This window comes from Bombina bombina, chromosome 7 (genome assembly GCF_027579735.1).
Source record: "Bombina bombina isolate aBomBom1 chromosome 7, aBomBom1.pri, whole genome shotgun sequence".
In the NCBI taxonomy this organism is placed as follows: domain Eukaryota; kingdom Metazoa; phylum Chordata; class Amphibia; order Anura; family Bombinatoridae; genus Bombina; species Bombina bombina.
Window position 1 is genome coordinate 241,273,311 of NC_069505.1, and position 13,054 is coordinate 241,286,364.

General features: G+C 38.3%; 1 protein-coding gene across 1 annotated transcript in view; it reads right to left on the reverse strand.

Moving 5' to 3' along the window:
• FGD5 (FYVE, RhoGEF and PH domain containing 5) overlaps nt 1–13,054 on the reverse strand; it is a 487,598-nt gene that overhangs the window by 107,137 nt on the left and 367,407 nt on the right. The window contains exon 14 of the mRNA XM_053720678.1: nt 1,129–1,212. Coding sequence (XP_053576653.1) covers nt 1,129–1,212 — 84 coding nt within the window. The remainder of the gene's footprint in view (nt 1–1,128; nt 1,213–13,054) is intronic.

Sequence of the window (13,054 nt, forward strand, 5' to 3'; positions counted from 1 at the left end):
CTTTTGAGCTCTCTCTCTCCCCTACTCTCTCTCCCTTCCCCTCTCTCTCCCTTCCCCTCTCTATCCCCCCTCCCTCTCCCCCCCCTCTCTATCTCCCCCCCCCTCTCTATCTCCCCCCTCTCTGTCTCCCCCCCTCTCTGTCTCTCTCCCTTCTATCGCGCGGCCACGCCCCCTTCACGACAATTCATGCCCGGCCACGCCCCCTTCTTGTGTATCTTTTCCTGTAATTTTATTCTGAAATTGTGAACTTTTCAGTTCCTGTTAGAAATGGAAGTGCATAACACATATTCTAAACAGTCATTGGCTGCCCACTCTAGTGACATATTTATAACTGTCCCTAATTGGCCACAGCAGAGAAGGTAAACTAAGTTACAACATGGCCGCTCCCATTGTTTTATAGGCACTAAAACTTTACACTTATTTTGTCACTATTTAGCCAACTAATTAAACTTTAAAAAATACATCTACATGTTATTCTCAGTATAATCTTTTATTTGAATGCAACAATCTATCTAGCATTTATTAAGTGTTTAATGCCCCTTTAATGTTGTTAAATGGACAGGCAAAGTACGTCCTCATGTGTTAATGCAGGTTATACTCTATACTGAAAGTGTAACGTATGAGTAATGGCTCCTGGAAGTTTCCAAACTGCAGCCAGTGAACGACATAAATATAAAGCTTTTATTACAAACGATATTAAAAAATAAAATATAAAAACAAGGGATATTCATAATCAAAACCATGAAGAAAGGCCCAATGAGGATTGTCCTACTGTTTATTACCCAAATGAGGTCACAACAATACAGTTCCAGAAGGACTCCAGTATTGGGTTAAAGTTTCGTCCTATCAGTGTTGTATTAGTCCCAGTAAAGACTCGCTTATATATTTTATCCTTCATTGGCTACAGTTTGGAAACTTCCGGGAAAGGCTGTTTGTTCCATCTCTGTTAATGTGCCCTGGGGGTTAATTCCATTAGTAATGGAATTATTATTTTGTCACTATTTAACAAACTAATTAAACTTTAAAAAAATACATCTACATGTTATTCTCAGTATAATCTTTTATTTGAATGCAACAATTTATCTAGCATTTATTCACATTGTGCGCAGTTCTAACAAGGGTACTTACCCGCATGCCTGGTATTGACAGAGCGCTTTTAAGCCGGTATTTGCCGTCCTTCTGAGGATATGTGTAGAGAAGGATATCATTCATCTGTAAAGATAAGAATTTTAGGTTTTAAATGTTTTATCATCTTCATCTAACAAGCAAACAATCAGCTAGATTACGAGTTTTGAGCGATATAAGGAAATTAACGACCGCAACATTTTTGGCGTTATTTCACCTCCTTATAGCGCTGTTATTACAAGTTTAAAAAAAGTGGGCTTGTGCGGGTGAAATGGTTGTGTTGAGCTCCATACCGCACCGAAATCAAGCGTTGCTTTGACGTGCTCATGCACAATTTCCCCATGGACATCAATGGGGAGAGCCGGCAAAAAAAAAAAAGCCTAACACCTGCGATTGCGGAAACAAAAGCTCCGTAACGCAGCCCCATTGATGTCTATGGGGAAAGAAAAAGTTATGTTTAAACCTAACACCCTAACATAAAAACCACGTCTAAACACCCCTAATCTGCCGCCCCTGACATCGCCGCAACCTACATAATGTTATTAACCCCTAATCTGCCGCCCTTAACATCACCGCCACCTAAATAAAACTATTAACCCCTAATCTGCTGCTCCCGATATCACCGCCACCTACATACAGTTATTAACCCCTAATCTGCCGCCCTTAACATCGCCGCCACCTACATTAGTTAACCCCTAATCTGCCGCCCCCAATGTTGCCGCGACTATACTAAAGTTATTAACCCCTAAACCTCTGGCCTCCAACATCACTAACACTAAATAAATATATTAACCCCTAAACCTAACCCTAAGCATAACCCTAACGTAACCCTAAGTCTAACCCTAACTTAAATATAATTAAAATAAAGATAAATAAACCTTTACAATTATTAACTAAATAATTTCTATTTAAAACTAAATACAAACTGTTAGGTGTTATTTTCAGGGGGGCAGTGTTAGTCAGCACTTGGCCGTATCCTACACCTTCATCTGGAACAGAATGGCAACTAAGACAAGATGGCATTGGTAATGCTAACATATCCTAACATACCACCCTTTTATTCTACCAGAATAACATAAAAGGAAAAGCACAGAAAATTAGTAAATCCGTTAACAACGATATAAGCCTAATACTTTGGTATAACATGAATCAATGTGAGAATACTGTAGAGAAATGTATTCACATGTACTGCTAATATGATTTTACAGGCCAATAGGGCACAATTTGTCACTGCACATAGGTATGGCCCCTCCAATACTCTATGTCTACCTCCCAACATCCTCAAACTACTGGTCTTTCTGCACAAAGACCTAACCAGCCCCCTATCTACCCCCAAACAATGCTGCATCTTTATTTCTCAACCTGCATAGCTAGCACCCCCCCCCCCAATATTTCCGTCAGTTTCTTGCTCTGTACATTCTCCACAGTGAAGCATGACATGGGAACAGCACAAGTATCTCTGGGTGGCCTCTGATCACTTTAAGAACAGTCTTTGTCCTCCACCTTCCTCAGACTTCCAGCATATACCTGCAGATGGACATTGACAAAGCACCCCTACTGCAAAAGGACTATGGTATTGAAGCAGAGTGTCTGAGGAAGGTGGAGATCTAAGAGGACAAAGACTGTTCTTAAAGTCCAAGTGAAGGTGTAGGATACGGCCAAGTGCTGACTGACACTCCCCCCCTGAAAATAACACCTAACACAAACTTACCTGTAAAATAAAACCTAAGCTAGCTACAATATAACTAATAGTTATATTGTAGCTAGCTTAGGTTTTATTTTTATTTCACAGGTAAGTTTGTATTTATTTTAACTAGGTAGACTAGTTAGTAAATAATTATTAACTATTTAATAACTACCTAGATAAAATAAATACAAATTTACCTGTAAATTAAAACCTAACCTGCTTTACACTGAAACCTAACATTATAATAAAATAAATTAAATTATTAAAATACAATCTTCTAAATTACAAAAAATAAAAAAACACATTATCAAGAATAAAAACAAATTACTCCTAATCTAATAGCCCTATCAAAATACCCCCCCCCCCAATAAAAAAACCCCTAGCCTACACTAAACTGCCAATGGCCCTTAAAAGGGCCTTTTGTGGGGCATTGCCCCAATGAAGTCAGCTCTTTTACCTGTAAAAAAAAATACAACACCCCCCAACAGTAAAACCCACCACCCAACCAACCAACCCCCCCAAATAAAAACCTATCTAAATAAACCTAAGCTAACCATTGCCCTGAAAAGGGCATTTAGATGGGCATTGTCCTTAAAAGGGCATTTAGCTCTTTTACATGGCCCAAACCCTAAGCTAAAAAAAAACCTTAAAGGGACAGTCTACACCAGAATTTTTATTGTTTTAAAAGATAGATAATCCCTTTATTACCCATTCCCCAGTTTTGCATAACCAATACAGTAATATTAATATACTTTTAACCTCTGTGATTATCTTGTATCTGAGCCTCTGCAAACTGCCCCTTTGTTTCAGTTCTTTTGACAGACTTGCAGTTTAGCCAATCAGTGCCTGCTCCCAGATAACTTCACGTGCAGAAGCACAGTGTTATCTATATGAAAAACATGAACTAACACCCTCTAGTGGTGACAAACTGTTAAAATGCATTCTGAAAAGAGGTGGCCTTTAAAAAAACTGTCCCTTTAAAAAAACCTAACACTAACCCCCGATGATCCCCTTACAGTTTTCGAAGTTTGGACATCCATCCTCATCCAGCCGGCGAAGTCATCATCCAGGCGGCAAGAAATCTTCATTAGGGCGGCCTCTTCCATCTTCATCCAGCCGGCTAAGTCCTCATCCAGACGGCAAGAAGTCTTCATCCAGACGGCATCTTCTATCTTCATTCATCCGACACGGAGCGGGTCCATCTTCAAGACATCCGGCGTGAAGCATCCTCTTCTTTTACGATGGTCACTGTAAAATGAAGTTTCCCTTTAAGTGACGTCATCCAAGATGGCGTCCCTTACATTCCTATTGGCTGAAAGATTTATATCAACCAATAGGAATTAAAGGTGAAAAAATCCTATTGGCTGTTGCAATCAGCCAATAGGATTGAGCTTTCATCCTATTGGCTGATTGGAACAGCCAATAGAATGAGAGCTCAATCCTATTGGCTGATTACAACAGCCAATAGGATGAAAGCTCAATCCTATTGGCTGATTGCAACATAGAAATCTTTCAGCCAATAGGAATGTAAGGGGCGCCATTTTACAGCGACCATCGTAAGAAGAGTATGCTCCGCGCCGGATGTCTTGAAGATGCCGTCTGGATGAAGACTTCTTGCCGTCTGGATGAGGACTTCGCCGGCTGGATGAAGATGGAAGAGGCCGCCCGGATGAATACTTCTTGCCGCCTGGATGAGGATGGATGTCTGGACTTCGAAAACTGTAAGTGGATCGTCGGGTGTTAGTGTTAGGTTTTTTTTTAAGGGTTTTTTCAGTGTTTTTTTTTTTAGCTTAGGGTTTGGGCAATGTAAAAGAGCTAAATGCCCTTTTAAGGGCAATGCCCATCCAAATGCCCTTTTCAGGGCAATGGTTAGCTTAGGTTTATTTAGATATTTGGGGGGGTTGGGTGGTGGGTTTTACTGTTGGGGGTGTTTGTAATTTTTTTACAGATTTAAAGAACTGATTTCTTTGGAGCAATGCCCCACAAAGGCCCTTTTAAGGGCCATTGGCAGTTTAGTGTAGGCTAGGGTTTTTTTATTTGGGGGGGGTTATTTTGATAGGGCTATTAGATTAGGAGTAATTCGTTTTTATTTTTGATAATGTGTTTTTATTTTTTGTAATTTAGTGGGGGGGTTTGTAATTTAGAAAATTGTATTTTAATAATTTAATTTATTTTATTTTTTGTAATGTTAGTTTTTAGGGTAAGGCAGCTTAGGTTTTGTTTTACAGTTAACTTTGTATTTATTTTAACTAGGTAGTTAGTAAATAGTTAATAACTATTTACTAACTAGTCTAACTAGTTAAAATAAATACAAACTTACCTGTGAAATAAAAATAAAACCTATGCTAGATACAATGTAACTATTAGTTATATTGTAGCTAGCTTAGGTTTTATTTTACAGGTAAGTATGTATTTAGTTTTAAATAGGAATTATTTAGGTAATAATTGTAAGGTTTATTTAGATTTATTTTAACCCCTTAATGACCACAATGTACCCTGTATGTCACTGGTCGTTAAGGGGTTTTTCAGGCCATAATAGCACAAGTCTAGCAAGAATACGCTATTAATGCCCTCCCTCCAGCAGGCTTTGTGGAATAGAGCAGTCTTAACGCTGGTGGCAAGACAGCGCTATAAAACAATCAAGTCCCAAAAAAAGGCCAGCGACATACAGGGTACGTCGCTGGTCCTTAAGGGGTTAATTATATTTAAGTTAGGGGGTGTTAGGGTTAGGCTTAGGGTTATGTTAGGGTTAGGTTTAGGGGTTAATAGGTATATTATAGCAGTGGTGTGGGCGGACGGCAGATTAGGGGTTAATAATCTTTAAATAGTGTTTGTGATGCGGGAGGGCGGCGGTTTAGGGGTTAATAGGTTTATTATAGTGGCGACGATAACGGGGAGCGGCAGAATAGGGGTTCTTTTTTGTGGCGGCGATGTCCGGAGCGGCAGATAAGGGGTTAATAAACGTATTATAGTGTTTGCCATGCGGGAGGGCCTCGGTTTAGGGGTAAATAGGTAGTTTATGGGTGTTAGTGTACTTTTTAACACTTTAGTTATGAGTTTTATGCTACAGCTTTGTAACGTAAAACTCATAACTACTGACTTTAGATGGCGGTACGAATCTTATAGGGTGTAACGCTCACTTTTTGGCCTCCCGGGCAAACTCGTGATACCGGCACTATGGAAGTACCATTGAAAAAGGACTTTTTAAATAGTGCGGTACTGACATTGAGTGACGTCCAAAAAGGTGTGAGGTACAGTTATACCGACAAGACTTGTAATAGCGGCGTTAGGGAAAAAGCAGCGTTATGAAGCCAAACTCGTAATCTAGCTGAATGTTAGGAAGGGGTCACAATGAGAGATTTGTGTGTAATTGTATCACCAGTTGTATAGAAAGGAACGATGCCTTAGTTCTAGAACATTGCTGGAACACATGCTAGTTAAGGAAATCATTTTACTGTAAAATAAAGCAACAAAAAGGCAGTAGCCCATATTCATTAAAAAAAGAGTCCGAGTGCGCCATTTTAACAAAACTTTCCAGTTTACTTCTATTATCAAATCTGCTTCATTCTATTGCTATCTTTTGTTCCAGAGAATACCAAGGTGGGTTCAGGAGCGTGCACATGTTTTTAGCTCCACAGGACAGCAGCGGGGTGCACTACAGGGTGTATATATATATATATATATATATATATATATATATATATAATTATAATGTGTGTGTATACAGTGTAGGTATGTGTGATATATATATATATATATATATATATATATAGTCCTGAAGAAAAAGCGCACTCCTAAGGTCTTGATAATATTCCCACTTTAATGTGTTAACATTTTCGAGCCACAAGAGCTCGTCATCCGTTTATTACTGCACCCAAGGCTTTATCTGTGATGTCTGGAGTGCATTCTGTCTTTTTGTATAAATATATATATATATATATATATATATATATATATATATATATATATGCACATACATATACACACATACATACACACACACATTATATATATATATACACACACACACATACAGAGATCTAGCATTCGCATTCAGAACCAACTTCCGGGGTGCACTTCAAATTCATCAATCATAAGCAAAAACCTTGGCGAATAGCTGACTTGTGATTCGCCAGCCGTTTTCTAAAGAAATATGACATTAAAGGGACAGTCAACACCAGAATTTTTGTTGTTTTAAAAGATAGATAATCCCTTAATTACCAATTCCCCAGTTTTGCATAACCAACACAGTTATAATTATACACATTTTACCTCTGTAATTACCTTGTATCTAAGCCTCAGCAGAGCTTATTTCAGTTCTTTTGACAGAGTTGCATTTTAGCCAATCAGAGCTGTCTCCATGGTAAATTCACGTGCATGAGCTCAATGTTATCTATATGAAACACATGAACTAACGCCCCTCTAGTGGTGCAAAACTATCAAAATGCATTTTGATTAGAGACGGCCTTCAAGGTTTAAGAAATAAGCATATGAACCTCCTAGATTTAGCTTTCAACTAAGAATACCAAGAGAACAAAGCAAAATTGATGATTTAAGTAAATTGGAAAGTTGTTTAAAATTACATGAAACATGAAAGTTTTTTTGGACTTGACTGTCCCTTTAAACACAGATTGGGGTGTACCTCAGAATTTGTGGTTTATGCCATCATTTGCCTGTGTTCCCTATATTACATAGGGAAAACTGTGACCACCTTTAGAGAACAGCTGGCGAACCACAAGTCAGCAATTTGCCAAGCCATTGATAAAGGCAGATCTGAACAACCGGTCGCGAGACATTTCCTGCAAGCGGGCCACTCCGTATCATCACTGAGAACTATACTCATTGACCATGTCCCTCAATTGAGACGTGGGAGTGATAGGGCACTATCACTCCCATACAATATATATTGTATGTATGTACACACATATACATACATACAATATATATATATATATTTATTATTAGTTATTAGTTATTGTTGTATTTATGAATTGTATTTTTTCTATTGCTTATATAAAAAATTGTTATTGAATATATCACAAAATATGTTTATACACACTTATAGACTTCCACATATGAAGTGTTAGAATTTAATTATTTACACATATATATTTATCTATAAGAGAAAGATTGAGTGGATGCCTTGTTTACAGCAAACGATCTTATCACATACTACAGGTGTAACTGTTGACCCATTTACCTAAAGATACCTGGATTGGCTACTTTGCTGTATATAAGCCCATTCACACCTTGAACACATCACCTCTGATGAAGCGCATGTGCGCATGCGCGAAACGCGTCAGGTGTTTTTGCTCTGGCTTCACCTTTTGTACCTGCACTCTGCCAATAAACTGGTTTTGAACTGACCTTGGATGTAGCTTCGGTCTCAATCCTTCCCGCCTTTGGGGATTTCTTGCCTGTTGTATACAGCGGATGAGATACCGCTCTGACCGTGAGCTACTTGGAACCCGCATCTAGACCTAGGAGCCTTCTAACTTTGGGACCCAGTGGATGCCTGGTACGTTCCTGCGGATCTTCCGTGCGACGCTGCACGTATTCCCACGTCTGACACGGTTCAGCGTACCTGATGTGCGACGTGGCACATCATCTTGACGTCAGAGCTCCAGACCATTGAGGACGACAAGAGACGTGGATACAGACGATACATACTTCCCCCGTCGGAACTGGTGAGCTTTTGCCCTACTGGGATCTTCGGAGGAGGCTGTTTGGTTCTGTATGCCTACTTAAAGCATTGGTTTGATCCGCTAAATTTGAAGGTACTTTACAGCTTTTTACTTAGCACACCTGGATAGTGCCTTGGCTCTGAGGTTGCATTAAGGGAACTTTATTCTCATTACGTTCCATTACTTTGGAACTTTCCACAGCGCTGGGATTATACACAAACTAAGCGCTATATATTGGAACTTAAAAACTATTACCATATGGACACTATGTGGACAAATACTTGATATATATATTTTTCACCTGATATGTTGACATCCATACCCTATATATAGAGTTTTGGAGTTTATTGCACAATTGTACCAGTTTTCTATACTTAACCCACTATTTTAAGCCAACAGTCAGATTTATATTAGTAGGAGTCCACATGTGTTTAAAGTTTCCCTCAGATTAATCAGCTATTGTTTTCTCTTGATTGCTCTTGATTTAGATTTATCTCAGCTGATATAATCAGGGTTTCGTTGGTTCATATTATATTAAAATTGTAATTTTGTACTTGAGTGCACTCTCCATAATGGCAACCATGTTAGTACCCACGGGGGTTATAAATGAAACAAAAAGAAAACGCATTATGGAGAATGCACTTAAAGGTGATAACCAGGCATTGGTTCTGGAAAATGAGGATGACACTACAAATGCATTTTCTAAATTAGAACTATTGAGGTTTAAGGAGACTAATTTGTGGTGGGATATAGAGTTCCTAGAACTCTATATATCTGAACGCAAAATACCTAGGGGATTAAGAATGAAAAAATACCCCTCCTTTGCGCTCAGTAATCCAATATTTATGGAAGAATGGAATGAGAATTTAACCAACTGCTCTATAATATTGATGAAACAGTTATTAAACCACAAAAAAGTAGAAAGGGAACAGATCTTAGTTGAAATTAATAATGTTATTGAGACACTTAAACCCTTTGAATCCACTCAGAAATATATTGACTACACGAGACAACTAATTGAGACAATTGATAATCTTGACACAGTTCTATCTGAAAGAAAGGTACAAAAATACCAGAGAGATGTTAAAGATTATGAATTGAATATAGTATACTCTTGGCAACAACATAAACCGGCTAGATCAAATTGGTCATCTAGTAAGGATAATAGGAACAAAAATGAAAATAAAAAAGGTAACAAAAATAAGTCACATAAAAGCAAACATGTCACTTTTTCAAGTATAGACACTGATGGTCAAGACACCAGTGCCCAATCATCAGAAGGAGAACAGTCACAAGATCTCCCTATACTAGAAAAGACCAGTTTAGATTCAAATCCTAATAGAAAAATGTTAAAAACTTTGGTTAAACCACCGGCCCAAACTAGCACCCCAATAAGACCATCAGATAAAGTTGTTAATGATCAACCTGAGTCTACTTTTCGTTACCCCAGCAGAGTCAGAAAAAATGTAAAGAAGTAGCGGTTATTAACCTCTCTGATTATATTTTGTCTAGCACAGAAACTAATTTGTTAAATAAAGGCTTGTCATATGCACCATCACATAATTTTGATTTTGTGAACACACTTATAGACATTAATAGATTTGTTCGCAAGATTGTCTTGAAAAGACATTTCAAAGACAATCCAATGGATCACTTACCTCTAACAACTCATATACCTACCAAATATGATACTATAGGACTTAGGTATACTGATTTGCTAGATCTCACTAATTTAACTTCTTTACAGCAGGAATCTATTAGAACTCCTGACACCTTGGTTGACAATTGCACATCTTTTAAATTTAAAAACACATCTCACTTTTACCCAATTCATGCTAGACATCACCTATTAGATATATACCAGAGAGTAGTAGAAAAGGAACTTACTGACTTATTCAGAAACACTGAGAATAACCCTTTTAATATACCTAGGGACAACCTTACTCGACGGCAGAGACAAGCACTAATCAGACTTCAAAAAAATAAAGATCTAGTCATAGTCCAGGCTGACAAGGGAGGGGCGGTGGTGGTTTTAAATAAAAAAGATTACATAAGTGAAGTTGAGAATCAATTGAGTGATTGTATGTTATATACTAAACTAACATTCAATCCCACCACCTCCTTCAAAAATAAACTTAGCCATTTGTTGGACCATGCAATAGAACATAATTTCATGACTAGAGAATTAACAGAATATTTATATGTGGAAGAGCCGACCACCCCATACTTCCGTATTGCACCCAAAATACATAAGGGACTTAAGAATCCCCCTGGACGACCCATTGTTGCCAGCAATGGGTCTTTGTGCGAAAGATTGGGTGGCTGGCTCGACCACATCCTTCAACCAATCATGGTGGCTCTCCCTGGATATATTAAAGACAGTACACATTTGCTTACACAAATTACAGATCTTACGTGGAATGATTCCTATGTATGGACTACTATTGACGTGACTGCTCTATATTCAAATATCCCCCATTCAAAAGGATTAAAAGCCATTGATTTTATGAATACATAGATACTCAGATTACAGTCATGAATTTATAACATTCATTGTTCAGGTAACTGAGTTCCTTTTGAAACATAATTTTTTCATCTTTCAGGGTACTTATTACCTACAAAGACGAGGCACGGCGATGGGGGCAAAATTTGCCCCAGCCTTTGCCAATATTTATATGGGGTGGTTAGAACTTAATATGATCTTCTCAGATTCATTTCCATATAAAAACAATATCATACTTTATGGTCGTTTTATAGATGACATTATTGTTATCTGGGAGACTAGGGATAGTTGTAATGTAGATAAATTAAGAGAATATCTGAACGAAAATGAATATAATTTGACATTTACAGCACAGACACATAATTATACTATTGACTTTTTGGACCTGAACCTAAAGGTATCAGACAATAAAATTTCCACATGTACTTATCGTAAACCCCTGGCCAGAAATACAATACTGAGAGCTGATTCTTGCCATCTCGACCACCTTAAGAGAGGCATACCGAAGGCCCAATACTTGCGCCTTAGGAGAAACTGTACAGAACTAACAGAATATTGTTCCCAGGCTAGAGAATTGACAAATAGACTGACAGATAGGGGATATCAAAGAAATTTATTACTACAAACAGAAAAACAAATAGCAACTCTAGATAGACAGGACTTACTACAAGGAAGGAATAATCTGGAGAGGAACAAGAGATCTAAACAGGGCTGTGATGCCTAGTCAAAATCTCCTGTTTGTTACACAATTTAGTAAACAATATAATCAGATTTGTAGTATAGTCAAGAATAATCTAACCATTTTAAAAGGTGATGAAGCTTTAAAAGACATCTTAACATCTGGAATCAAGTGCATAGCACGAAAAGCCCCTACCATAAGAGAAATAACTAGTAAGCAATTCACTGAAAAAGTAACAGTAGGCTCCAATTGGCTAAGTCTAAAATCAGGATGCTTTAAATGTGGCCATGTACCATGTAAAGGGTGTACAAGCATAACTGTGACAGACACTTTTTCCTCACATGTGACGAACCAAACATTTCAGATTAGGGACAGGATTGATTGTAATTCTCAATATGTAGTTTACTTGGTTAATTGCCTATTTTGCTCCTGCCAATATGTGGGCATAACTACTCGCCCACTGAAAGATAGGATCCGTGAGCATCTGCGCTCTTTGGATGAAAAAGAGCCTAGAACACCTGTAGCTAAACACTTCAGACTCCATGGTATAGGTTCTAGATATTTCTCATTCATAGGCATTGACCTGATTAAAAAACATCCCAGAGGAGGAGATAGGGAAAAAAGCCTAAGGAAAAAAGAAGTCTTTTGGATTGTAAAATTACATACAAGAACACCAGAGGGCATCAACAAGAGGATGGATGTTGATTTATTTGTTGAATAGGCCCCATGCTATCCTGTTATCTAATTCTTACATAATCCCTTTATTGATTTGTTTAAAAAAAGTGTGCTAAAAAACAGAATTTATGCTTACCTGATAAATTACTTTCTCCAACGGTGTGTCCGGTCCACGGCGTCATCCTTACTTGTGGGATATCTCTTCCCCAACAGGAAATGGCAAAGAGTCCCAGCAAAGCTGGCCATATAGTCCCTCCTAGGCTCCGCCCACCCCAGTCATTCGACCGACGGACAGGAGGAAATATATATAGGAGAAACCATATGGTACCGTGGTGACTGTAGTTAGAGAAAATAATTCATCAGACCTGATTAAAAAACCAGGGCGGGCCGTGGACCGGACACACCGTTGGAGAAAGTAATTTATCAGGTAAGCATAAATTCTGTTTTCTCCAACATTGGTGTGTCCGGTCCACGGCGTCATCCTTACTTGTGGGAACCAATACCAAAGCTTTAGGACACGGATGAAGGGAGGGAGCAAATCAGGTTACCTAAACGGAAGGCACCACAGCTTGCAAAACCTTTCTCCCAAAAATAGCCTCCGATGAAGCAAAAGTATCAAATTTGTAAAATTTGGCAAAAGTGTGCAGTGAAGACCAAGTCGCTGCCTTACATATCTGGTCAACAGAAGCCTCGTTCTTGAA